This window comes from Pan paniscus, chromosome 4 (assembly GCF_029289425.2).
Source record: "Pan paniscus chromosome 4, NHGRI_mPanPan1-v2.0_pri, whole genome shotgun sequence".
Lineage (NCBI taxonomy): Eukaryota > Metazoa > Chordata > Mammalia > Primates > Hominidae > Pan > Pan paniscus.
Window position 1 is genome coordinate 21645944 of NC_073253.2, and position 27677 is coordinate 21673620.

General features: G+C 37.3%; 2 protein-coding genes across 14 annotated transcripts in view; both read left to right on the forward strand.

Moving 5' to 3' along the window:
• The window catches only part of ARB2A (ARB2 cotranscriptional regulator A), a 493453-nt gene that overhangs the window by 364591 nt on the left and 101185 nt on the right, over window positions 1-27677 (forward strand). The window lies entirely within an intron of this gene.
• On the forward strand, window positions 3044-27636 carry POU5F2 (POU domain class 5, transcription factor 2). The gene has a single exon (XM_003822770.5). It carries the CDS (start codon window positions 4785-4787, stop codon window positions 5769-5771), a length of 987 nt encoding a protein of 328 aa, XP_003822818.1. The 5' UTR covers window positions 3044-4784; the 3' UTR covers window positions 5772-27636.

Below are 27677 nucleotides of genomic sequence, written 5' to 3' on the forward strand. Positions count from 1 at the left end.
ATCTATTATGAAAATTATCTTGAAAAGCAATAAATTATCCTATTTAGTAACTACCTTGATTTGATTAGCTCTTTTTCTCTGTTATTACAACATAAATGTTCTTATTATATGTACTTTATTAGTTTTTCTTAATTGCCTAACTTATCTTTGATGCCTCACTTTGCTTTATACAGTTTAGTAAAGATCCACACAAAAGATTGACAATCATTTCAGTGTATTTTCAGGTAGTTTCCAGTGAACTAAATTGTTGTAATGTGTGATGTTAACTCTTTCACTGTGAGGTGGGAGGCATCATTCCTTAAAGTACTCAGCTGCCAGAGTTTTCCTGGATTACTGACTTTACTCCCTGGATCCAGAGAGGGTGTTCCCAGTATCTAGTCTCTGCATCTTGTCTTCTGCCTTAGCCTTTTGTCTTGCTCCTTAACTAATACGATTCTTGAGGTCCTACATCTGCCCATCTTAGTGGCAATGCCTTTACACCAGAATGCCTGGTCAGTGCTAACTTACTAGGACATCTGCAGAGTGGGGAGATGATAAAGATCAGCACCATCTAGTCTGCCCTGCCCTCTCTCTCTGACTTGGATATCACTCTTAGATCTTCTGGTCAGCTCTGTTGCTTTATTGCAGTCAAAAAGAAATTTTTTTTTTTTTTTTGGAGACTCTGCTACAGAGAACTAGAGCTTCTTATAGACTCTTGAGCAAAGCCATGTCCTCCTCTGTCTCGAGTATGAGAAGCTTTTGGGAGGGATGCATTTGGAGGAATGATGAAGCAAGGATCACCTTCCTATCCAGTGAAATAACTGACCAACAGAATAACATAAAAGGCAGATCACTCGCACATCCAGATGTTTTCATGGACTTACTATACTCAGAGCACTGTGACTAGCTTGTGCATTAGCATGTTACTTGGCACATAGGTATAAAATAAATGGTATGTCTATAATACGAATTTAGGTGGTTCCATATCTCTTAGCTGGAGAACTAAAACATAAAACTCCAGCTGTTTAAGGCAGCAAATGTATGTGAGTGGAAATCACAGTAAGTTTAGAGGGGAGGGACGTCACTGTGGTCCAGAATATAGGGCAAGACTTCTCAAAACTATGAAATTTGAACCAAACCCTACAAGGATGTTGATTCTTAACTCTGTGTTCACTGTTTCCTGCTTCTTATCATTTGTGGATCATGGCAGTTGGTTATGTCTCCTTAGAATAGGGAATTCTTAAGGAGAACCTAATAATAAAAATCCTGATACTTTTTATTTTTTAGCATTTCTGCTTAAAACAGCTCTTTCAGAAAACCACCCTTGATTCCAAAGATCATAATAATAGAAAACTTCTTAACTTCCCTTTGGATGAGTATAGTTGTCCTGCTCTACTGACAGTTTCTCTTCTCCCTCATTTAGATTATAAATACATTGGGGACTGGAACCATGTGTTTCCATCCTTACTCTGTAATTCCCCATGGATAAGACTGGCCTGATTCTTACATTGTAATCTAATCACTTACTAAGAGTGATTTTTGTTGAAGTTGATGGATTAGCCTTTCAAATGCCCCAGCACAAACAGCACCAGTTGTCTTGGGCATTCCCATCAACTGCCTTCCTCTGATCTCTATTCCTGTTCCAACTAAATATGCTCCTGCTTCGTTTCCCTGCTAACCCCATTTCCATAGGACGTTGAATATACTTTTGAGGAAATGGCAAGACTTCCCTTAAGAATATGGGCTTTTCTTTTTGGCAGTACATGCACATAAACTGGGAGATATGCACATTGGTAGATGAGATCTGACCAAGTACAAAGAAAGCCTTAAGTGAGAGCATCCAAGTAAATTTTAAAAACCCATCAAGTTAATATATAGCCTTACTTTTTTTTTTTTGAGACTGAGTCTCACTCTGTCGCCCAGGCTGCAGTGCAGTGGCGCGATCTCGGCACACTGCAACCTCTGCCTCCCGGGTTCAAGCAATTCTTCTGCCTCAGCCTCCTGAGTAGCTGGGATTACAGGTCCACGCCACCATGCCTGGCTGATTTTTGTATTTTTAGTAGAGACGGGGTTTCACCAAATTGGTCAGGCTGGTCTTGAACTCCTGACTTCGTGATCCACCCACCTTGGCCTCCCAAAGTGCTGGCATTACAGGTGTGAGCCACTGTGCCTGGCCAAGGTTACTTTTTAATTTAGTATATGTTTTTAGCCACTGTGTTTTAACTCAGTTTAAATATAATAAAGCTTTGCTCACATCTATTTGAACTCATGTTTTCTAATTCATTAAAAATATTTTCATTCAACTATTGTTTTTAAACCACTAATGAACCTTTTTCCTGTTCTTCTCTTATGAAAATGGGCTGTTAGCCAGGCACGATGGCTCATGCCTGAAATCCCAACACCTTGGGAGGCCGAGGCAGGTGGATCACAAGGTCAGGAGATCGAGACCATCCTGGCTAATATGGTGAAACCCAGTCTCTACTAAAAATACAAAAAATTAGCCAGGCGTGGTGGCAGGCGCCTGTAATCCCAGCTACTCAGGAGGCTGAGGCAGGGGAATCGCTTGAACCTGTGAGGCGGAGACTGCAGTGAGCCGAGATCGCGCCACTGCACTCCAGCCTGGGTGACAGAGCGAGACTCCGTCTCAAAAAAAAAAAAATAAATAAAAAAATAAAAAAGAAAATGGCTGTTTTCAGTATGTGGACCTTAGCATATATATTGCTTTCTCTTCTTTATCCCTCTTTGTGATCCAGCTTTCATTCTGTTTGGCAGATACTGATTGCTTCGTGATTTTGAAAAAAATAGCATGTAAGTATACCTCAAGAGAATAGATACCAGCAAAGTTATTCTTAAATGAACTTCTGTATATTGCAAGCTGTTTTTTATAGACTGTCATCTTAAAATCTAATTGAAGGCAAATATGGAAGTCTTTTTACCATTAATGCTACAGAGATTCACTTATTTAACATTAAATAAATATTGCTTGACTTCCTTCCATGTTCCAGGTATAGTTCCAGGTGCTGAGGATCTAGCAGTGAACAAGACAGACAATGACCCTGCTCATAGCCGGCACACATTCTAGCAAGGGTTGCAGTAGAGATACAGATGACACATAACTAAGTACACAGCCTGTAGCGATGGCAGCCAATTTTCTGATTCTTTTTCCTTTACCATTGCTTCAAGGCCTTATCTGCAATCTCAACACAACACAACACAACCTGTAGTGTTGGGTTGAATTTAGTCTCAAGGTGCTGCCTTCATCTAGGAAGAGGTATTTAAGGGCCCAGGAAGATGAGGCTAGGAAGGAGATGGTAGACTTCAGATGTTTTAGGAGTCCCAGTATATAAGATTTGACACCCTATGGAGAATAGAAAAAGTCAAGAACAGCTCCTAGGTTTAAGCTTGGATGACTAAGTTATTGATAACTAGTTCAAAAGTCCCGGGATGAGAGGTAGGTTTAGAAGTGTGGATAATGAATTTGACTTGGGGCAGTGAAAAATACAAAACTGGAAATCAGAAGAGAAGTCAGAACTGAAATACAGATTTGGCTGTTATCACCATTTCATGTAAATTTTAAAAGGAGAAGGAGCAAGAAGAGTTGTCACTATAGCCAGATACAGCAGGATGAGGATTTTTTAAAAGGCCATTGGATTTGACAGCTGAAAAATCACTGATGACTTCAAGAAGACCAGTTTCAGTAGATGTGGGTGGGGACAGAGCCATATCATGGTTGGTTTAAAGAATGAAGGGCTATGATTGTCTAGCCAAGGTCATTGTGCTCTTCCTCCTAGGAAACATTGAAACTGAGGTCAGAGCCTCTCTTTCTCCCTCCCTCCGTAGCTTTCTCCACACAGGGCCCACAACTGGATGCCTGAGCTAGGGGCATGATGGAGGGACAAATTAAGATTGTTGGGTCTCTGGTGGGATAAGGGCCCAAGGATAAAGGAGCCTGATGTTGGTGAGTCATATATTGCAGGGAGCATCCTCAGTGGGGGACAGTGGGTCAGGCCAGTTCAGAGACCTGTCTCTAGAGTGGGAAAGAGAAGACACACACCTAGATCTCTGTTGGTTGAGGAAACTCTGGACCAAGAAGCTGGGTTAGAATGGGAAACAAAAGGACCTTCAAGGCTGGGGGAAGAAACATGGAATTAGTCACAAAGTTCTGCCCCAGTGAAGGAGTGGAATCTGGCAGTTTGGGGGTGGGGTCGGGGGTAGAATCTGAGATAGTAAACTGATGTTAACTAGAAACTCAAGCAGGGATGCCTAGGTTTCTTAGGGCACAGGGACTGGGGATGTGCAAAGAGGAACTGTTGGCAGTACTTGTGACCATAAAGATAGTAGTGAGGGGGCAGTTTATGAATTGAGGGGTCATCCCAGCAATATCTGGCATATAGATATTTAATAATTATTTGTGAAGACAAGAGGTTAGGTAGTTCCTGGGGATCAGGGGTCCTGAGTTTCTGAACAGGCATAAGAAAATACCTGGGTTCTATTCAGGCAGGGGATGGAGGCAGTGAGTAAGGGACTCCAGACAGCTTGGAGATGCAAATCCCAAAAGGGAGCTTTGTACCTCTATGGGAGTTGGAAGCAAAGGTCCAACTGCAGGGTAGGGGGCTCACTCCCTTAACCCTAGGACCCAGGAGTTCCTATGGATCTACCAGATTTCCCCGCCTACGCACAGGCACCCTTGGCTTGTAACGCCTTCTCCGCCCACTGGGGGGCGGGGCTTGAGGGGGCCGGTGGCTGTTCTGAAGCCTCGAGGGCCATCAGTTCCTACCAGAGCCGCTGCAGGTGCCATTCCACCCATGGCCGGACACAGGCCCTCAAACCACTTCTGCCCCCTTCCAGGCAGTGGTGAGGGCGGACCCAGAGGGCCGATGCCCCTGCGGGTTGACACTCTGACCTGGTTGAGCACCCAGGCGGCCCCTGGCAGGGTGATGGTCTGGCCGGCAGTCAGGCCAGGGGTCTGCCCAGGCCCTGAGGTGTGGAGGATTCCCCTGGGTCCCCTGCCACACGAATTCCGGGGCTGGATAGCACCCTGCAGGCCCCGTCTTGGAGCTAGTGAGGCAGGGGACTGGTTGCGACGCCCCTCCGAAGGCGCCCTCCCGGGGCCCTACATTGCCCTGCGAAGCATTCCGAAGTTGCCGCCGCCAGAAGACATCTCGGGCATACTGAAAGAGTTGCAGCAATTGGCCAAGGAGTTGAGGCAGAAGAGGTTGAGCCTAGGGTACTCGCAGGCCGAGGTGGGGATCGCTGTGGGAGCTCTGTTTGGGAAGGTGCTTAGCCAGACGACCATCTGCCGCTTCGAGGCCCAGCAGCTAAGCGTCGCCAACATGTGGAAGCTGCGACCACTGCTGAAAAAGTGGCTGGAGGAAGTGGAAGCAGAGAACCTTCTGGGCTTATGCAAAATGGAGATGATCCTGCAACAGTCTGGGAAGTGGAGACGGGCAAGCAGAGAGCGACGAATCGGAAACAGCCTGGAGAAATTCTTCCAGCGGTGCCCTAAGCCCACACCCCAGCAAATCAGCCACATTGCTGGGTGCCTCCAGCTGCAGAAGGATGTGGTTCGAGTTTGGTTCTATAACCGCAGCAAGATGGGCAGTCGACCAACCAATGATGCTTCCCCACGGGAGATTATGGGGACAGCCGGGCCTCCTCGCCCAGGAGCACCAGTGTGCTTTCACCTGGGACTGGGGCTCCCAGTGGATATCCCCCACTATACACGTCTCTACTCTGCAGGGGTAGCCCACTCCTCTGCCCCAGCCACCACTCTGGGCCTCCTCAGATTTTAGGGCTGAGGGGCTTGCCCTTCACGGCACGGTTGGAGAGGGGAGAAGAAGGGAAAACCCAGGAAATGTCCCTAGGGTTCATTTGAGGGCTTTTAGTATTAATTTCTCATTCACTGTCTAAAGAAGTTAAGGATACATAGTAGGGAATGGGGGTGGGAATTGTTCAAGAAAAACCTGGGAGAGAAGATGAAGTTTATTGCAGTTTTGTGTTTTCCCTTTGTTTTTCCCTAGCATTGGTTTAAAGGTACATTACAGTATATAGATGGTTTCGATATTTTGTTCCTTTTTTTATTAAATATTGTGTCTGTTATTCCTTGTGGTTATCAGTAAACATAGGGTTTAAATTTTTTTATAAACACAATACTAAGTGAAAAACTCAAGTCACAGAAGACTACCTTAGTATACAATTTTTTACTTAAAATCAAGCAGAACTCTGTGTAAACACAAACACAAAATCCAGGATAATAGTTATCTTGAGGGAATGACTTGAGAATGTGATAGGGAAGAAACACACAGAGCCCACCTAGAGCCCTTGCTGAAACACCTGAGCTTTCTTGGAAGATTCTTTTTTTTTTTTTTTTTTCTTTTCTGATTTACCTTTTCATTTCTGGTGCCCCAGCTTCATGTCAGGGTCTCAGTTCATCTCCCTACTTTATGCAGTCCCATGGGACTATGTCTTGTCCTGCCACAGTCACTGTATTCTAAACTCCTTTGTTACTGAGGTTGGCAAGCTGGACTTCAGAGCTTCGGTCCCAGCTGTAGCTTACTCCTCCAGTTTTCACCTCTATTTGGTTCCCTGGGAATTTCCCTTACTTTCTCTTGATCTCTTATAATGGTTTTGAGAGGATATTTGTAATAGTTTATCCAAACTTCCCTGGTGGTTTTTGCCATTATACGTCAAATAACTCTTCTAATTTCATCTCTGAAATTGGTCTTTTCAGTTTTCCACTTCTACTTTGGTCAATTTTGGTCACCATATACTAAATGGAAACCATTTAGTACCTCTGTGTTTTCAAATCTGCTGTCACACACCTGCATGCTCTATTTATTGTCCTAGAATTCTATCAGTATGTATTATATCAGAGTTTATGTCTTATTTCTGGATAGTAATCTTGTCAATTTTTGCTTTTTTTGTGATCAGTCTTGCAAATGTTTTATCTATAGGTATTTTCAAAGTATAAGCTTTTTTACTTATTCTACTTACTACAATTTTTATTCCCTAGTTAATTAATTTTTACTTCATTCTTCTTAATTTTTTCCTAGTTTCTTCTGGTTTCTTTCATTGTTCTTTTTTAGATAATTTTTAGATGAGTACTTAGTTTCTTTCTTTCTTTTTTTTTCTAGTGGCTGTATAGAGAATAACTCTTGTGGGCCCAAGAGTGCAAACCAGGAGCCCAATAAGAGACTTAACTCTGGGCCGGGCATGGTGGCTCATGCCTGTAATCCCAGCACTTTGGGAGACCAAGGCAGGCAGATCACAAGGTCAACAGATCGAGAGTTAACTCTGATCTTCTGACCTCAAGTCCAGGGATAATTTTACTGTCACACAAGTCAGGTGTGACTAAGCTTTTTATTTAATCTTTTCTTCATGAGACTGTAGAAACTTTACCTTTGCCTATTTTTGTGTGTGTGATAAAATATAAAATTTGCCATTGTAATGATTTTAAGTGTAAATTCAGTGACATTAATTACATTCACAATGTTAGGCAACCATCACCACTATCCATTTCCAACATTTTTCCATCACTCCAAACATAAACTCTTCTCATTAAGCAATAACTCCATTCCCCTATCCCCTACCCCTGGTAACCTTTCTGTGAATTTGCCAGTTCTAAGCAGTTCATATTCATGGAACCATACAACATTTGACCTTTTGTATCTGGCTTATTTCACTTAGCACATTTTCAAGGTTCATCTGTGTTGTAGTGTGTATCAGAACTTCATTCCTTTTTTATGACTGAATAATATTCCATTGTATGGATATATACCACATTTTGTTTATCCATTCCTCTGATGATGGGCACTTAGATTGTTTTCATTAATAGCCAATGGGCTATTGTGAATGATACTGCTATGAACATTTACATATAATAATCTATTTGTTTATCTGTTGTTTCAGTTCTCTTGGATGTATACATAGGAGTGGAATTTCTGAGTCATACAGTAATTCTATGCTTAACTTTTTGGGAAACTACCAAACTGTTTTCCATAGTGAAGGCACCATTTTACATTCCCACCAGCAATCTACAAGAGTTCTAGTTTTTCCATATCCCTGGCAACACTTGTTATTTTTTTAAAAATTATAGCCATCTTGGTAGCTGTTAAGTGGTGTCTCATTGTGGTTTTGATTTGTATTTCTCTAATGACTAATGATGTTGAGCATCTTTTCATATGCTTATTGTCTATTTTGTATCTTCTTTAAAGAAATGTCTATTCAAGTCCTTTGCCTATTTTTTTTTTTTTTTTTTTTTTTTTTTTGAGACGGAGTCTCGCTCTGTCGCCCAGGCTGGAGTGCAGTGGCGCGATCTCGGCTCACTGCAAGCTCCGCCTCCCGGGTTCACGCCATTCTCCTGCCTCAGCCTCCCGAGTAGCTGGGACTACAGGCGCCCGCTACCACGCCCGGCTAATTTTTTGTATTTTTAGTAGAGACGGGGTTTCACCGTGTTAGCCAGGATGGTCTCGATCTCCTGACCTCGTGATCCGCCTGCCTCGGCCTCCCAAAGTGCTGGGATTACAGGCGTGAGCCACCGTGCCCGGCCCTTTGCCTATTTTTAAAATTGGATTGTTTGTCTTTTCTTCATAGAGTCTGGATATTAAGCCCTTATCAGATAGATGGTTTGCAAGTATTTTCTCCCATTCTGTGGGTTGTCCTTTTACTCTTTTGACTGTATCTTTTGATGCAGACAGACTTTAATTTTTATTAAGTCCAGCTTATCCATTTTTTCTTTTGTTGCTTAGGCTTTTCATGTTGCCAAATGCAAAGTCATGAAGATTTGCTCCTGTGTTTTCTTCTATGAATTTTACAGTTTTATTTATTAAATTTAGGACTTTGATCCATTTCAAGTTAATTTTTGTATATGGTATGAGGTAAGTGCCCAACTTCATTCTTTTGCATGTGGATAGCCAGTTTTCCCAGCACCATTTGTTGAGGAGATGTTCTTTCTGCATTGAATGATCTTAGCACCCTTGTCAAAAATCAGTTGACCACACATGTGAGGGATTATTTCTGGGCTCTCAACTCTCTTCTGTTGGTCTATATGTCTGTTTTTATGCCAGTACCACACTGTTTTGACTACTGTAGCTTTGCAGTAAGTTTTGAAATGGGGAAGTGTGAGTCTTCCAATTTTGTTCTTCCATATATATATATGGCACGTATATATATATGGCATATATATACATGCCATATGTATATATACACACACACACCATTGTGGGTTACTTGAAATTTCATAGGAATTTTAGGATCAGTTTTTCCATTTCTGCCCAAAACACCATTGAGATTTTGTTACAGAGTGCATTGAACCCTCATATTGCTTTAGGGAGTGTTGTCATCTTAGCAATTTTAAGTCTTCCAATCCATGAACACAGGCTGTCTTTCCACTTATGTCTTCTTTAATTTCTTTGAGCAGTGTTTTAGTTTTCAGTGTACAAGCCTTTCACTTTCTTAAAGTTATTTGTGGGTATTTTATTCTTTTGGATACTACTGTAAATGGAATAGTTTCCTTCATTTCCTTTTGAAATTGTTCATCGCTAATGGATAGAAATACAACTGATTTTCCTGTGTTGATTTTGTATCCTGCGACTTATGCAGATTTAGTTCTAACCAGTTTTTTGGTGCATTCTTTAGGGTTTTCTACATATAAATCATATCATCTGTGAATAAAGATAGTTTTGCTTCTTCCTTTCCGATTTGGATACCCTTTCTTTTTCTTACTCACTTGCTCTGGCAAAAATGTGTAGTACTGTGTTGTATAAAAGTAGCAGAAGAGGACATCCTTGTCTTGCTTTTGTTCTTAGGAGAAAAACTTTCAGTCTTTTCACCATTGAGTATGACATTAGCTCTGGCTTTTTCATATGTACTCTACATGTTGAGGAAGTTCCTTTTTTCTTAGGTTATTGAATGTTTTATATGCAAGGGTATGGGTTTTTGACAGTTTCTCTGGAATAAATGAAAAATGCTTAAGGGAAATATGAAATCCTATGACTATTTCATAAGATTATGCTAACTACCAGTACCACTACTTCCTTCCCCAGTACTACCATCACCATTGCACCCACACCTAAGAGACCTAAACTTTTTTTTTTCTCCGACTCTAAGGGTGGTTATTTTTCTGTTTTGAGGGATCTCATTCTCATGACATCTTTGTGTAAGAGTAAATGACTTACCCGGGGTGATGAAAATAAGTTTTAAACCAGATCTTCCATAGTCCACAACATGAAGTAGCCCAGATGTAGCTCAGCTTTCAGGAATGAACTTTTGGTGAAGTACTTTAAAAACAAAAGTCAAGTAAATATTAATGCTGCACTTACATTCTTCTAACTCTTTAAAAAGATTACTTAATTATAAACAAATTGTAACAACTTTAGTTTTCAGAACACACCTATAAGCTGTATTGTTTCAGGTGGACAATGGAGGTGTATCAAGATTACACATTTACACTTGTATAAGATTAGCTTGAGTTCCCAGTTTATTTACTCAAGAATATAGAATCACATTGGAAATATGATGGCCACAAAGCAGGTGTAAATGAACCGTATGTATCAGCACAGCTTCCCATGGTCCAGCGTCCTTGATGACAATGCCCAAAATACGGCACTGGATAAAAAGTGTGGAAATGAATTCCACACTACAGCTTTTTTATCCTTAGGGCTACATCAGTGCTCAAGAAAAACTTAATGTCTGCTCTTAATGCTTCCATTTAAGAGAATGTTTGGAGATATTAAGCTTCTTCTGGTTCTGGGACCAAACTCAGTGACAGTGAATCCACAACATCATCAAGCAGAAGAATCTGAATTAGTGTCTGGGTCTCTGATCCCAGCTTACAACATCACAGTGAGACCATTTCCTCCACACAAGCTACAGGGACCCAGCTTAACAAATGTATGCTTTTTCTTCTTGTCAGTGTCTAAAGGTAGAGCACTGAGGATCCACATAAGTTAGTGAAAATAAAGCCAAATCCTAATTGCTTAGCTTTAGATTCTATAGGTGACTAATCACTTGCTGTTGGATTATCCCATTAAAAGTCACACAGCACCAACTCCATTTCATCCTTTTCCTAGACAGCCCTTCTGGAAAGCCTTAGAAAGGAGATGTTTCAGCAGAGTCAGACCCTGTTGAATGCCAGAATAAACAACTCTGATTGTGTTGTGAACATAAGAGCTGTAAAGAGGCACTGACCTCAGCTGCTCCTTCAGTTCTTCTGCAGCCTCTACAGATGTGGAGAAATTGTGATGAGCTCTCAATCTCAGGGAACAGCTCCTAGAGTCCATCTCAGCCCCCGCATAGCTGCATCATTGACACAGCTGCCCCACCTCTGCTTAGGCAAAGCCTCTATGTGTCACTAATCAGCTTCACATAATTTAAAAGATTTTCTATCACTAGATCTCTTGACTTGCTGTGAAAAGAGAAAAGGCTGGACCTTAGGGAAAACTTCATACTGAAGTGATTTCAGATTTTTCAGAGATATAAGATGATATGTAGAAACTTTAATCAGAAGATCCCTTAAACAGAATAATAACTACCCTTAGAGTTGGGAGAAAACCAAGACTATATTGTTAAGCAGTTAACAATGTTAAATGTTACAGAGATCAAGTAACATAAGAAATCAACCAAGATACATTGGCCAGGTGCGGTGGCTCACGCCTGTAATTCCAGCACTTTGGGAGGCCGAGGTGGACAGATCACTTGAGGTCAGGAGGTCGAGACCAGCCTGGCCAACATGGTGAAACCCCGTCTCTACTAAAAGTACAAAAATTAGCCGGGCATGGTGGTGTGCACCTTAATCCCAGCTACTCAGGAGGCTGAGGCAGTAGAATCGCAGCCTGGGCAACAAAGTGAGACTCTGTCTCAAAAAAAAAAAAAGCAAAAGAAAAAGAAATCTACTAAGCCATATCATTTCAATAACTAAGATGCCATTGATACCTTTAGTAATAATTTCAATGGCATAATTAGTAAAGGCAGATGTCAAACACTCCAAAGTCTTCATATTTGCCCAGATTTTCCCCTGCCTTAATTTAAAAAATAAATTTCAACTCCCGACTCCAGTAGATCTTCACTGTCATTCTGAAAATGTTTCATTATCAAACATTTTGGTTATCTTGTATTTCCTATAGACAAGGCAAGTATTTTTAATCTGAAGATGCTGAGCCCCTTTAGCGTATAAGCAGAATAATGTTTTTGTACATATGTGCATTTTCTTTAAAGATGGTTCATAGCCTTCATCACATATTCAAAGAGGACCGTGGCTCTTCTTTAGATCTACAGTTTCAGAATTTAAGAAGCACCTTCCCTTTTGCCACTTTTTCAAATGATTTCTTTTGACAGTACCTATATAATAGGTAATTTCTGGTTTTCTTTGAATCTATATTTTCTAGATATCTCCAGCTCAGTGTCATATGAAGGCCCTGAGTTGCATTTTACATAAGTCTTGTAAGTTCAGACTAAATAATGTATTGATTATTGCCTTTCTTGTTCTTACACTTTTAGCAATCCTTGGCACTTTAATTAAAATCTTATCATAAGGAACAATTTCTCTTTTTCCTAGAAGTTTTCTTATTCTCTAAGAAATCATGAGGTGTTTGGATACCTGCCCTTATTTCAAAGCATGATCTTTTTCTTGAATTAGCATCTGTTTCGATAATTTAATTTTTTTGAAAGAGATATACTGTATATCCTTGTTTATTATACCAAGTCTGTCTCATGGGGATTTGTTTTTCAGAATAGCCACTTTTGTTTATGCCTTTCTTCTAGAAATAGTCTTGCCTACTAAACAGTATTGGTTTTCTTGGCAAAATCTATTCAAGATTAATTCTTTTCAGAATGCAAAATGGTGTTATTTATGTCAAACTGTGTTTTTAAAGTGAAAACTACAAAACCATTGCAATTAAACCTAGTGGAAATGTCCTTGACAAAGTGATTCTAAACTGAAAGAATAAAACTTAGGAAGATAGTTAAGGAAATTTCGAAGGTAAAGATTTAGGTGGCCAATTATTTAACAGTGTGTTGGTGGTGGTGGTTATGGGCAAAATAACGTAAACAAATATTTATTTATTGGAAAGTGAATTGGTGCAACCTTCATGAAAGGCTGTTAGGTAATTCATATGGAAATCTTTTAAAATGTGCATTTCCATTGGCCCATCATTTCAACTTTTAAGAATTTTTATAAGAAAATAATTGTGTGTGGCCAGGTGCAGTGGCTCACTCCTGTAATCCCAGCACTTTGGGAGGCTGAGGCGGGCAGATCACAAGGTCAAGATATCAATACCATCCTGGTCTACATGGTAAAAACCCATCTCTACTAAAAATACAAAAATTAGCTGCGTGTGGTGATGCATGCCTGTAGTCCCAGCTACTCAGGAGGCTGAGACAGGAGAATGGCGTGAACCCGGGAGGCGGAGGTTGCAGTGAGCCAAGATCATGCCCCTGGACTCCAGTCTGGCAATAGAGCAAGACTCCGTCTCAAAAAAAAAAAAAGGAAAGAAAAGAAAATAATTTTGTGTGTGTGTGTAAGGATTTAGCAAAAAGAGTGGTCATGCAGAAATTTTTTAAAAAGTTTAACAACAAAAAATTAGAAACAACCTAAATGTTTAACAAAGGGTTAAGTAAATAAAATTAAACATGATAGAAAGTTAAAATTATATTATAAAACCACAGTTTTGATAGAAATTTCAGAGTTAATTGTTGAATGAAGCAAAACAACTTATTAAACTTTATACCATTTTTAGAAGATATATTACATAGAGAAAAAAATCTAAATGTATGTACAGGTATTGGAATTATTAGTGATTTTTTTTTAGAATTTTTGCTGTATGTATTTATTATACAATTTTAAACATCCAAGAAATATTTTTAAAGGAAGGCTCTAGGAGATCTAGAGTTCCAAAAGATACACATTCTCCTAGTCTTCTTTGTTTCTAAAATAGTAATTTCTCTTTACAAAGCCATATTTAAAAGAGTAAATCTGACCTATTCATTTTTAGTCACATTTTTAGTTTCTGTAAAAGAAAGGCAATTATCTAAATGGAGGAGTACGGAGCCATATACATGAGAAAAACATTGCTAAAAATTAAGGTTTGGGTTTTTTTTTTTTAATCAGAGGCCCATTAATGTTAAAGAGCTTCAGTGTAGCACAGTGAGTGAAGACACCTGCCATATGTCTGTTTTTCTGCACAACATGGTAATTTACAATTACAATTAGTGTGTTTATATACCTCTGTAGTTAACCCATATTTAGAACATAATGTAAGCCCAAATCATTTTCATGTTTCTGAATGTTCACTTTTCAATTTTAAAAAGCATTTGAAAATATCAAAATCCTGATTTTAACACAGTAGAATCTTCTTTGCTTGTCATTTTTGAAGAAACCAAATGAATATAAATGAGCTCTATGGATTTCTAAGTTGGAAGGCAAGGTCAGTTCCTGTGATTACATCCCCAGCCAGATGAAAGATGAACTGTCATGAACTGAATCCACCCCAATACCCAGTGAAATCCTTAAAACAAGTCATTAGCATGATCATGGTGACACCAGTGAACAGAAACATGACAGGAAGCTTTGGGAGAGGCTACATGGTTTATCGAAGGGGCTACCTCTAGAAAACAGTCTGTTAAGCTGCCACTGTGCCACCTCACTTTCCAGCTAGGAGCATAGCTACGAGGCAGAATTAGCTACTTTGGTCTTGAACCTTGGACTTAGGTTTTCTTCCTGCAGCTTCCAACAAAATGACAAAATACAAACTAGCTTCACTTTCTGCTATCAGCTCTTCTATTGCCAAAGACTGTGGTTGGAAAAGGAAACGATGGGGCCTTCCTGAGATTTCACTGCATTTAAAAATCAATATTCTTTTTTAAAACTGTACAGCCTGAATGTCATTTCTTCTTCAAAGGAATAACTGTATCGCTTAACAAGTAGTCTTCCTTTTCCTTTCACGATGTGTAATGTAGACCATCTTCTAGGACTAGGTTGAGTGGCCAGGACAGTGTATAAGATGCAATGGGTTGATTCATTATTTTAGAATGGATGATAATGTTCCTAGATCTGCTTTAAAAGTTTGAGTATTATTGATTGAGTAGTGGAAAATCTTAACATATACCTTTTTAATTGAAAGAGAATTTGTTTCAGCATGCCACGCTGTTAGTTTTCTAGGACTGCCAAACAAAGTACCACGATTGGGTGGCTTGAACAACAGAAATTTATTTTCATGCAGTTCTGGAGGCTAAAAGTCTGAGATGAGTTTGTGGGCAGGATTGGTTCCTTGTGAGGGTTTTGAGGGAAGGATCTGGCCCAGGCTTTTTTCCTTGGCTTGTAAATGGCTGTATTCTCGCTGTATCTTTACATTGTCTTCCTTCTGTATATGTATGTGTCCCTATTTCCTCTTTTTGTGAGTGATATTGCATTAGGACCTACCCTAATGACCTCATTTTAACCTGATTACCTCAGTAAAGATCCTATCTCCAAATACAGTCACATTCTAAGATACTGGAGCTTGGGACTTCAACACATAAATTTGGTGGGGGACACAATTCACCCGATAACACCTACTACCCCTACTGTAGAGAAAAAAATAGGTAATCAGGGATAGGTTTGGAAAGGCAGAGAGACTTTGTTGTTTCCTACAAAGGAGTTAAATAAGGTGGTATGATGGAAAGGAAAGAGTATTAGCCACAGAGTCAAATAGTCCCAGATCTGCATTCAAATAATACCACCATTCTAGGGTTATCTTCTCAGGAAAATTTTACAAAAAATAAAATTTCTTCTCTCCCAACCAATAACCTTCTGGGCTGAAGAATTACAGTAACTTCTTATTTATCTGTATTTTCGGAGCAGGACAATTGAACTCTCATCAGTAAAATGAGAGTCTCACTTAGGAAGAAAATTTTGATATTTTGATAGAGATATGATTCTTAAATTTCCCCAGAAAAGTTGATATGTGAACTTATTAAGAAAGCTGTGTCACTTTTCGCTAAGAATTGTCAGCCACTAAGTTTATCAAGCTAATGTACTGAACAGTCAGGTGACTTGCCTTTAATTTGTCATTGTGTTTATGAAAAGCAGAGCTAAAACAGAAGAGAACAAGTTTAGACAGTGACTGTTTTCATAAACAGTTTTAATAATATTGCTAAATCCAAGTAGACTCTTAAGTTTTTTACATATATTTACTGTAAATATTTCTGTAATAATCAACCATTAAATAATACAGATATTATAAATGATCACCTCATTTCAAACATTTTTTTTTGGCACCAGTCTGCTTGCTAAATATGTATTACCTTTGACATTTAAACCAAAGAGAAGAGATGGGGGAAAAAAAAGACTCCCCATACAGGGATTTACTGTGTTATTCTTTACTCCCCTGAAAAGCCAATCACTCCAACACCATAGGGAAAAAAGAACGTTTTGCTGCTTCTGTGTCACATCATTAAAGTAGTTAATCTGCAGCCATAAATTTTTGTCTTCTGGGCCAAGAAATTTTAAGTAAAATACTAACAAAAATGTAACACTTTTAAATGAGAAGTGAAAGCATCTTTATCCTTTTTATTTGAGTTTCCAGAAATGGCATGCTCCATAAAAAATTGTATCATTTTTATTTTTAAACTGAGTTTCTTGCATTAGTCAGTAAACAATTTATTTAGTGAACATTCTCTGTGCACATATATACACCATGTGAACATTTAAGAAACAGAAGGTGCTTGAATTTGTGAGATTTAAATATTTTCTCACAGTTGATCCAGTGATACTACAGTTGAAATAAAACCATATATAAATGAAATACCACTTTCTACTAAAATGTAAGTGTAGATTTTTTAATTATTGTTTTAATGAGGACAACAACGATTCCATGTATTCAGTGGAACATCTTATAAATCTTTAGCATGTTTACTCTCATGTGCATTCTAAGACTCACCATAAAACTACCTATCCTAATTACAGATATGCATATTCATTTTATTACATTATCTAACTAGACATTTTATATTGCTAATTTTCCTGCAAATATTATTAACTTTTAAAACTATAAGCAATTGTTTGATTTCTCATTTATGTTGTTCTCCTAAAAACGTACATACACATATCAGTATACATATTTTAAGTATATTATTTGAAATATGGGCTATGTAGACCATATGTAATACTCCAGGACACAACAAGCAAAATGATGATACTCACCATAGCAATGTTTGGCCATTTCCCAGACATCCTTGCTGTGGTCCCAAACCAACTCCTGATTTTCCTCCAGGCTCTGCATCTTCATATTCATGTAAGCAGTAACATTGTACCTCTATACTTCATCCTCAGTGACCAAATATCTAATTAGCACCTGTTAAGGGCTAGGCACTAAAGATTCAGAATTAGACAAGAAGCACATAAGCTTGAGAGAGGAAAGAAGTGAGAAAATCAAGGATTACATCACCAAGCGGCCAGTGTTAGAGGAATGGGCAGAGGAACAACACAAAGAAAGAAGCAAAGAACTCAGTGGAAATATATGGAAACATTCTTAAGAACAGGGAACAACGTAAAGGATAACTAGGAGTGGAGCGAGGTGAGGAGAGAGAGAAAGAAAGACAGAGAGCAAGAGAGACATGACCAAAAGTCAGGAAGGGGAGGAAAAGTGAAGGGAGTTTATTTTGACTGAAAATCTGGACTGTAATTTGTTACTGCAATAAAGAGTTAAATGTAGTGGTAAAAATACAGCCATAGCCAAAAAGTTATATAGTTCTCAGTATATAATTACTTGAGCCTTCCAAAATGCATGAGAAGAAATATTTTCTTAACATTAAAGATTAATATATCAGTCTTTCAAAAAGACATTGAACAACACAATAGATAATTTATTTAATTGTAGTACTTTTGTTAATGATGTTGTTGTTGTCATTCAAGACAAAAAATAATTCTTCCTGTGACTGGTTTTTATATTGACTTATGTCAAATAGCCTAAGTCATAATCCTAAGTTCTAAGGTTCTAACGGCCTTTCTTCCAGGAACTAATGTAATTTAGTACTGGTGTAAAGCTTCTCGATGGTTTGCCTTGGCACCATGGATCAGCAAGTCCAGAGAAATTAATGGTTTAGCAGATCCACTGGCCTGTTCTTATCAAGAGTCAATTGTCTCCATCAGGCTTTTGATTTTAAAAAAAACTGTTAATCAGTTTCTTTAAGTTTATTATAATCTCATAAATAAACTACTGAAAAGTGTTTGGAAATTGAAGAAACCACCAGACACAAGACAATCTCTTAAGTAAAAGCCTTCTTGCCTTCGTTTGCAAAAACATGTATCTGATTAGAAACTCTGTTGATTATCATGGAACACAGTCAAACTGTTCTGTTCACAGCTCATTATATGAGAGAATGCCTAGCACGATACTGGAGATGAAATAGATATCAATACATTTTTATATCAAACAATTGACTTAAGATAATTCTTCTGCATTTTATTCTCATATGAAATTAAAATGATTGATATACTCCTGGTCAGAATCATTCTGAGAACAACAACAACAAAAAAAACCAACCACCTTTGTAAGAATTATTAAAAACTATTTAGGCATAAAGAACAATGCAGTTCTTAATTATACTTTTTTGTGAAATGAGAAAACCGTATATATATATCTTTAGTAATTATTAAGTCCGCTGTTGCTTCCATCTGTGAATACTGAAATCCTTAATGTATATATTGATCCTTATAAAACTTTCTAAAATGAGAGTCCAGTTTCTAAAATGAGTCCGTATAAAACTGCAGAATTCTGAAAAGATTTATTTTTCCCCCAAGTCATGCAGACTCACTGGTGTCAGTGGCTATGAATAAACACATGAGTCCTGACACCATACTTTGTTTTTAAATACAAGTGACACTTTTTAGCATAAATTGTTTCAGCAGGTGAATTTTTTTGCAGATAGGCCAAAAATCTATTAGAACCCAGCACTGATAGATCTATTTCTTAAGAATATCTCTTACTTCTGACAATCCCCAAAGTGTATATAATGAAACATGTTAGGTGAATAATTTTGAGAGGTCTGCTCAAGGTAGTGGACTCATGTTTAGTGCATTCCACTGGGCAATTGCCTTTTCAGACCCTTACCATCTACAGAGAAGAGCCAGAAGGTATATACCCTCATAGCTTAAGGTTCCTAAAAGTTAAATATGTTGGAATTTAATAAGAATATTTAGAAAATGGAAGTTAAGTAATTATTCTGAGAACACTGAGGGTTTTTGAGTTATTTGTAACTCAACTTCAGGTAGAATATAGCTCATGCAAATCATAATGCCAGATGAGTTGTTTTCCAACCAGCTCTTAAAATGGTTTACATGTTGTAGTTTAAATATTATATTTTAAAAGGGTTAGTAAATGCTTTTCCAGAATGAATTTTCACATTGTCTTCTGTAAAAGCATGTACTAACCCTGTTATTGTCCAATGCTTCTTCTCTCTTACCCAAGAGAGATAGCTATACCTAGTTTTCAGTTGTTTATGAATACATTGTTTATTTGGGAAATTATCCACAAAAAACCATAATCTTAGACTAGCTTTTCCTTGTTTCCCAGTATATTTTCTATGCCACTTTTTCCCACTACCAAACTAGTATCTTCTCAGCAAATGCAAACTACTTTTAATTATGCCAGGAAAAACATAATCAGGAGAATAAACTCCCTCTCTCCCACTACCCCTCCTTCCATCATTATTATGAAGTATTAGAAAACTGAATATGAATAACTTTGGATTGCCTACCACTTTTAGTGATCTATAGCATTTACATGGATAATCTAGAAACTTCTTGCCCTTAAACACATATTAGCATTTTAAAATGCCACTATTATAATTTACTGTATAGTAATTTTACATATTCAAATATGTAGACATGAATTCAAACATGAATACATGAATATCAAGCTCATGTTTTAGAGCACTGAAAAAGAAGCTGAATGTAATCTACTCGTTTCAGTTACTGTACTCTAGTACAGACTCTTCATTTTAAGTTACGTAACCCCAATTCAAGCTTCTTACCAAAAAAGAAAAAGAAAAGTATTGATTCAGGTAAACTGAAAACCCCAGATGTAGATCTACTTCTGGGATCAGTAGATCCTGGGACTCAAACTCTGTCATCCAAACTCCTTCCATCTCTCTTTCTACTTTTCTTTGCCTGTTGGCCTCATTCTTTCTTTCTCACAGAAAGGGCTTTTTCAAACAAACAGGCAGGGTACCTACAGGCAGTCGCAGCAACTTCTATTCAGCATAATCCTAGAGAAACAGCCTTCTCTCTGCCCTAGCATCTAATTATCACTGAAGCCAAAGAGGTCACATATTAGGACAGGCTGTGATTGGCCAGCCTGAGCCAGTACCCATATCTATGAGGGGGTTGGGGGTAGGGCATGGTATTATAATTGACAGCCCAGTGAAGACTATATGGAGTTGAAGAGAAATGCTTCCCCAGAGAAGAGTTTTGAATATGTCCACCATCGTCCTTGTGTCAATTTTTCCAGTTTCTTGAAAAATTTAATATACAGGCCACAATTAGATCTCAGGTTTCTGATACAGAGAAAAGAGAAAGTGTAGGATATTGCACATAGGAAGATCCAATATTATAAACACTAGAACTGATCCATCACTTGACTGATGTTCGAATCTATGATTCTGAAATAGACCTCAATGTTAGCACAGTGCCCCAAGTCATTTTTGCTGTATCAACCAATTACCACATAAAGCCTGAGGCCTGCTATGTGGAGGGCCTTCTTGCAGTACTGTTCATTTCATTCAGAACCTGTAATCCCTGACATGAGCCCCCTTGTCCACCTACTTATATCCTAAGATAGCTTACTGGCATTGGTACCACAGACCGGGAGGACATGTAAGCATACGGAGACTTAGTCTGTTAGTTCTTCATATTAATCCTATTTTATCTTCTGGTACAACCAATTTAATCTTTTTAAGGGAGAGCTGCTAATATTTTGGGGTTATTCTTACCAGTATTTAATTTCTGTCTTGATCATACTTTCATTTGGTATCTATCTTTTTAACAAGTAACAGTAGATTGTAATAATCTGTTTTATAGAAATTCTTTGGGATTAGCAAGGTCCTTGCATTTGTCATCTCATTTGTTCCTAAGCTTCAGGCAAAGGAATCCCTAAAATCTCATTGATAAACATGTTTTATTTTGAAATTGCAGTGAAAAATAAAGATCCAGAACCTAGACTGTTATGCATAAATTATGTTTATATCTAATTAAATTCTTACAATGCTCTTGTTTTTGTTCTTTTCCCCAGTTCTGATTTTCTGTTTTTCATTTCTGAAATAACTTTGTTGCTTATGATTTTCTTGTAGTCTGCCTTAAATCCCTAGTGGAAAGAGATAGGGGTATTAATTCATCAATAAATTAGTCAAGCAAACTAAAATCACTATACCAGCTACTGTTCTTCCTCTTATATCCTCAGAGAAGGTAGAAAATATACGGTTAATGTTCTTTCAGTGCTTTATGTAGAGCAAACTTATTTAATACAGTAGTTCCCCCCTTATTTGCAGTTTTGCTTTCCACAGTTTCAGTTACTTACAGTCAATCATGGCCAAAAAATATTAAATGGAAAATTCCAGAAATAAACAATTCTTAAGTTTTAAGTTGCGCATCATTCTAAGTAGTATGATGAACTCTTACGCTATCCTACTCTGTCCCTCATGGAACATTAATCATCCCTTTGTCCAGCATATTCACTCCATATATGCCAACCTCCCATTAGTCACTTAATAGCTGTCTCAGTTATTGTATCAGCTGTGGCAGTATCATAGTGTTTGTGTTCACATAATCCTTATTTTACTTAATAATGACCCCAAAGGGCAAGAGTAGTGATGATGGCATATTGTGATAATTGTTCTATCTTATTATTACTTACTGTTGTTCATCTCTTACTCTGCCTGATTTATAAATTAAACTTTATCATAGGTATGTATGCATAAAACAAAACACTGTATATGTAGGGTTTGGTACTATCCATGATTTCAGGCATCCACTGGGGGATAAGGGAGGATTACTGTATCACCTAGTGACTATATTTCAAAATTAGCTTGCTCTCACGAAAACAGTTTCATCATTTGATATATTGATAGACAAGTCAATTTATCATAAAATATTTTATTTCATTAATTACAAGACATAATTTTAACTAGCTAAAGTTTGAATACATCTTACGATAAGTGATAAGAAAGCATCATGCCATAGCTTAATTGGCAATGTTTTTCTTTTGAAATGATATAAAAAGTAATGATGAATCTTATAATCAATGGTGTCTTGGATGTGATGACACATGATACTATAATTGACTGTTACAGGTCTTTGTTTCCCCCAGAGAGTTCATTTAAGTCAAGTATCTGTTGGTGGACGTCTTTTGAGAAGACTAGGCTTGGTTTAAAGATTCCCTTTTGTAAAATGAAGTTTCTTATGGTAATGTTAATTGCTCCCTACTGTGTCTATTTTGCATCATCAGATTTTTGTTAATATATTTCTTAACTCAGAGAACCCTTAGGTTAACAACTCCATTCACCGATCATTTTTACTCTTCTTTTTGCATGAAAAAAAAGTGTCAGTGTCATTTAGAAATTAGTAATTTATTTTTAAGATTTAGAAGAAATCTTATGTTTCATTCAAAGCAAAAACAGTCTGATATTAAGAACCTGCAATTCTTATACGTGAAGCTATTTACATTAATCTCAATAATTCAGTTATGACTCTTGCTCTAAATCTCTGTGGTATGTTTCTACTCTGATTTAGTGCCTTGTTTAAAGATTAATGTTACAGAGTAATTTACAGCAGCTTCACAGATGGTATTTGAATCTTTGTAAATGGGCTTTGGAATCCTAGGCACAACTCCATGGAATCTTAGGTTAACATCAATGTAAATGTTGAACTTAAAACAGCTCTAAAAGATCGTGATAGAAATTTCATTATCCCTTTTTAAAAACCATAAATTTTGACGGGATTTCATGGGCCAAGTATTTTTACTTCACTAGCATCGATAAGGTATAACTAGCTCCTTGTATATGACATCACCAGCCACTGTTTGTTGAAAATAAACATTAAAGAATAAAACAAATTACCTTGTTTTAAACCATTCTAAAGTTCTAGTTACAGAAGTTACTGTTCTTATTTTTACAGCTTCCTTTATGAAATGCTTTATAGAATCCACAAACACACATTGCTTTTAGTGTCTTTACTTTGATGTCTATAAAAGACCCATTCAAAACTGGAGGTAGGTGCTCCTTATGTGCACAACAGAATTTGGCTGAAGTTATTTGAAGCTATTAGAGATAACCTTTCTCTACATGTCTTTTGGGAGAAAAACTGGTGCCAACAATACCAGTTAAGCTGTAATTAGTGTAACTAACAACTAATATGAAAGAGCAGACTAGAGGTCAGTCTTAAGAATTTAAAGGTATTAACAGGTTAAGGTTGTAGGGCATCCTATCCCCCAGCTTAATCTGTTGCCTTAGCTGGTGAGATTTGTTGAAGTCATCAGTGCCCTCTAACCTTGAGGTGTTGCTCTCTCATAATTTGTTGGTCACATGCCAAGTTCCTCCTTCCTGTCTACTGAGATGACTTTGGGAATGGCAAATTCATTTGAAAGCTCTTGTCACAAATGACTACAGATTTTTAACCTCTAAATGTAAATGAAAGATTATGGTTTAATTTGCTTTAATATTCTTGTCCTACCAGCCTTAGACTACATTGAAATTGTCATTTTACTGCATTATAGAATATGATTTGTTGAGAACATTTAACATGTATTGTAAGAGGAACGCTTAAAATCGAACTATTAAATCAGATGTTGTGTAACTGATTGTTATACATGCTGAATATTCCAGTTTTTATGGGCTACTTCTTCAAATTTAATTGCCCACCAATGGCTTTTGTTTATGTTTACAGTCAATTCTAATGCAGTTAAAGGATAAGAATGTAACAGAGGAATAACCTCTCGCTTCCATGAGATGTAGTTAACCCCTTTCTTCTAGTATCTGGCTTTGGCTTCCTCCTCTTATGTGATACCAACACATAAACAAGAGGAATGCCCCAGAACTTTAATCATTCTTTTTCTTTTCCCATTAAAGTAATATATGTAAGGTTGTTCCTGTAGTTAGTTTCTACCTAGAAAAGCTAGAAGGCTTTTTTTCTTTTAAAGCAACAGGCAGCAAGATAGCACTATTGAGAAAAAGTCAAAAGGAAACTTTTTCCCTTTCAGCTTTTTATTTTGCAGTCTTAATCTCAGGCTGTCATTATTACGATATACATTATAGATTTTTTTAAAGTACACATTATTTACTGTGCATAAAGTAAGTTGGAGTAGGTCCCATAACTAAACAAAGTTTTAAGATGAGAAGGATCAAACCACACAACCCCAAAGAAAAGAATATTTTAAATTCAGATTATCTAGGTCACTGAACACACATTAAGGACACATTTAAATACTTTAAGAGCACAGACTTTAAATCCATAGTTCTTATTTAAGTACCCAAAGAAATAATAAAGATGTATTCTTCCCATGAATCCTCCGCCTTCATGTTTTATACACACACCACTGGTGGCTCATAGGTAAACTGTTTTTTATTTTAATAGTTATTTGTTTATTCTAATATGTATTAGAATAACACAAAACCCATGTAGTGGATGTTATTGTTTGGGACTAGGCAGATAGAGAAAATGAGTTGAGGTGAAGGAAATGCTAGGTATTTTAGTAGTGCTGGTAGTTTCTGCATATAGCAAAATACATAAAAGTGTTACACAAATTAATAGGGAAACAATGCTCTATTGAAACATGAAATTCCTATAATTTTTCTTCTATCCAAGAAGTCATAAGATGCTCTTATCCCTTCATTTCTCCATATTATCTATTTATTGTGGTTTATTTAATTCATGTGTATACTTGGCAGTTTGATCTCTTGTTTCCAGAACAGGCCATCTTCTTTGGACTTTGGTCTTGGATTAGATGATGTCTAAGGCTCCTTCCTGTGAATTTTTAACTTCCTGCAGCAAGATTACTAGTCCTCAGCTAATAAGTTCCTCAACGTTGGGAAACACAGCTATATAATTTGATCTCAGCAATACCTAGCATGATAACAAACCCAAATAATTATTCATGTGTATCCTTATTGATTGATTCACATGTTCTAATAACACATGTTCCTACATGTGCATGTACTTGCTTCAAACTAACAAATATGGTAATTAGTGCATCAATAATTAAAAAACTTTTTAAAAAAAAGAGCAGACTAATGCTACACTTAAAGTTCACACAGACACCAATCTTTTTTCATGCTAGGATTTCCTGAGCAATGACACCAAGCACAGTATTAGAAAGCCTTATTTTTTTGCCCCTTCCATACTATCTTACGATTAACTATGAGAGTAAGACATCAAAGCTGAACTGACTTCAAAGCCTGTAACACTTATGGTTTCCAGCTATTACTGTAACCAGCCGCTTCACCCTGACAGCAATTCATCTTACAGAGCTGCCTCGCTAGGTTCCACCCCTCTGCTTCCTGCCTTCCCCCTTTACAAACCTATCAAATTAAAAACTACCCTTTCAATGAAACTTAAACCAGTTGAGAGAATTAGCCTGTTTCCTTAATCTTAAGATTATACTATTAAAGTAAACTATATTATTCATTTATTCAGTTTTTTCAAAATTGTGCCTTTCACAACAAGGCTTTGGGGTATGTTGACATTAAATATAATGTTTTTCATCCATTTTATTTCAGAAGCAGAATATACACATGAAGGTGGGTATACACCTACCAGTTTAGTTAGGCATCACACAATGAAAAAGAAAACAGTGAGTCTGGCACTTATTTGACTTTTAACAAAGTAAAAAGTAGGAAAACCAAAACACAGATTGTTCATCATAAATGCCTGAAATATAATTACTTTTTAAGCAAGAGAAATAAAGTCTCATGGGTATATAGTTTTCTCGCTGTGTTAAAGTTAATATATTAGCATTCGAGCTTGTCTTAGACTTTTAACCAACTCACTACCTTATCACAAGTTACTAACATCTTATGCAGACCAGTTTCTTGGAAAACTATAGAGCTAGTATCAGTTGAAGATTTTCATTTTTTCTCTTAATGGTCCAGTTGAAATTTTTATATTATTGAATTATTTGGCACAGTTGGTGGTAAATGTTCAATACCACTGGGGGAAAGCATCTCTTGAGACTGAATAAATAGCATCCAGATCTTAAAGATATGGCACCGAAAGAACTCAGAGAAGACTTAATGATTTAGCTGATCTTAACCCTGAACTATAGATTAGGTTCTAAATAGACATTATGACAAAGGCTTTGATTGTGGATTATGGAAACTAAAGAGGCCCAATATAATGATTGAATTGTTTTAAGAAATGGAATGGGCTGCATTGTAAACTGGCAAGCTTTCCGTCTTTTGAAGCAGTCAAATGAAGGCTTAATAACCACTTTTCAAGAATTTGATAGAGGGAATTTTTACATTGGATAGATTAGAATAAAGCGTCTTTAATATCTACTTCAATTCTAGGGTTCTATGTTTCTAAAATTAAAGGATATGAGGAAACAGAATTGAAGATTAAGCGATAGCTGTTGACTGCAGTCCAGTAATTAGATGGGTTTTACAAAGAATTCATAAACGGGTATCCTGACAGAATTTGAAAAGGAAACGGCATGACGGCCTGAGCAGATAAGGGAAAACAGCAAAAATGATGCACATCTCTTTTGGTGCTGAAGACTGGAAGAGGAGGAACCTACTCCAAAGTGCTTAGAAAAGTAAGCATAAGGAAAATGAGAAAAGAAGCTCAACAAATTTTCGGAGTGCTGAAATAGAAACCAAAGGATTTTCTATCTGTATTACTTAAAGGAAGGGAACCAAACAGATAGGAAACATGAGATGCTAAAATTTTAGGTTTTGGAGATAGATAGTAGATGGATATTTGGAAATGTTCATTTTGACTTAATAAGCAGTTTCTGCAAGGAAATAATGTGATCACAGCAGCTTGTAAGCATAAGAGCCTGGCACACATGTTTTAACAGGCAGATAAGAAAGGGAGAATCAGAGAATCATCACCTTGAGATGTGGTGGAAAAGTGCATGGAAGATATAATAGTAAAAATAGAAGGAATATGCTGGCTGGAAGTGGTAGAAATGTTATCTGTGGCAAATTTAATTGATTGTTCTCCCCAGTTCTGTTTTGAGGAGCATAATAATTGCAGAGGACTAAAAAAACACATGGTGAGTGCAAAAAGATGAGAATGACTAACCTATATATGGCTTCGGGCCAGTTGAACGTCTCTGGATCTGTAATCTTTTAAATATTAGATGGTTAGGTAGATGATTTCTATACTTTCCAGCTCTAAGATTCTTTTCTAATGCTTTAATTCAGACAGAATTAAATAAGCACCCTATAGCCTAGGAGCTCAAACAGATCAAATGTTTCAGCTTGTAACAGCTGGTTTATTTTGGCCTACAGACAACAGCCATGGTAGAAAACTCAGGATAATTTTATGAAGGTTTTGACATTTTAAGGAATATAAAAGTTATGGAGAAATCTCCTGTGTGGGCAGGCAAGAAGTGAGGATATCCAGTGATGCTGCAAAAATGAAGGAGTGCTAGAAAAAGTTAAGATGAGCTCCACCCATTGAGTTTAAAGAAATGATAGGATGTCTACAGAAGACATCCAAGAGAGAACTGTCA

Bases quoted from the DNA above. Each gene is read 5' to 3' on its own strand.
- POU5F2 (XM_003822770.5), top strand. From the start codon at position 4,785: ATGGCCGGACACAGGCCCTCAAACCACTTCTGCCCCCTTCCAGGCAGT.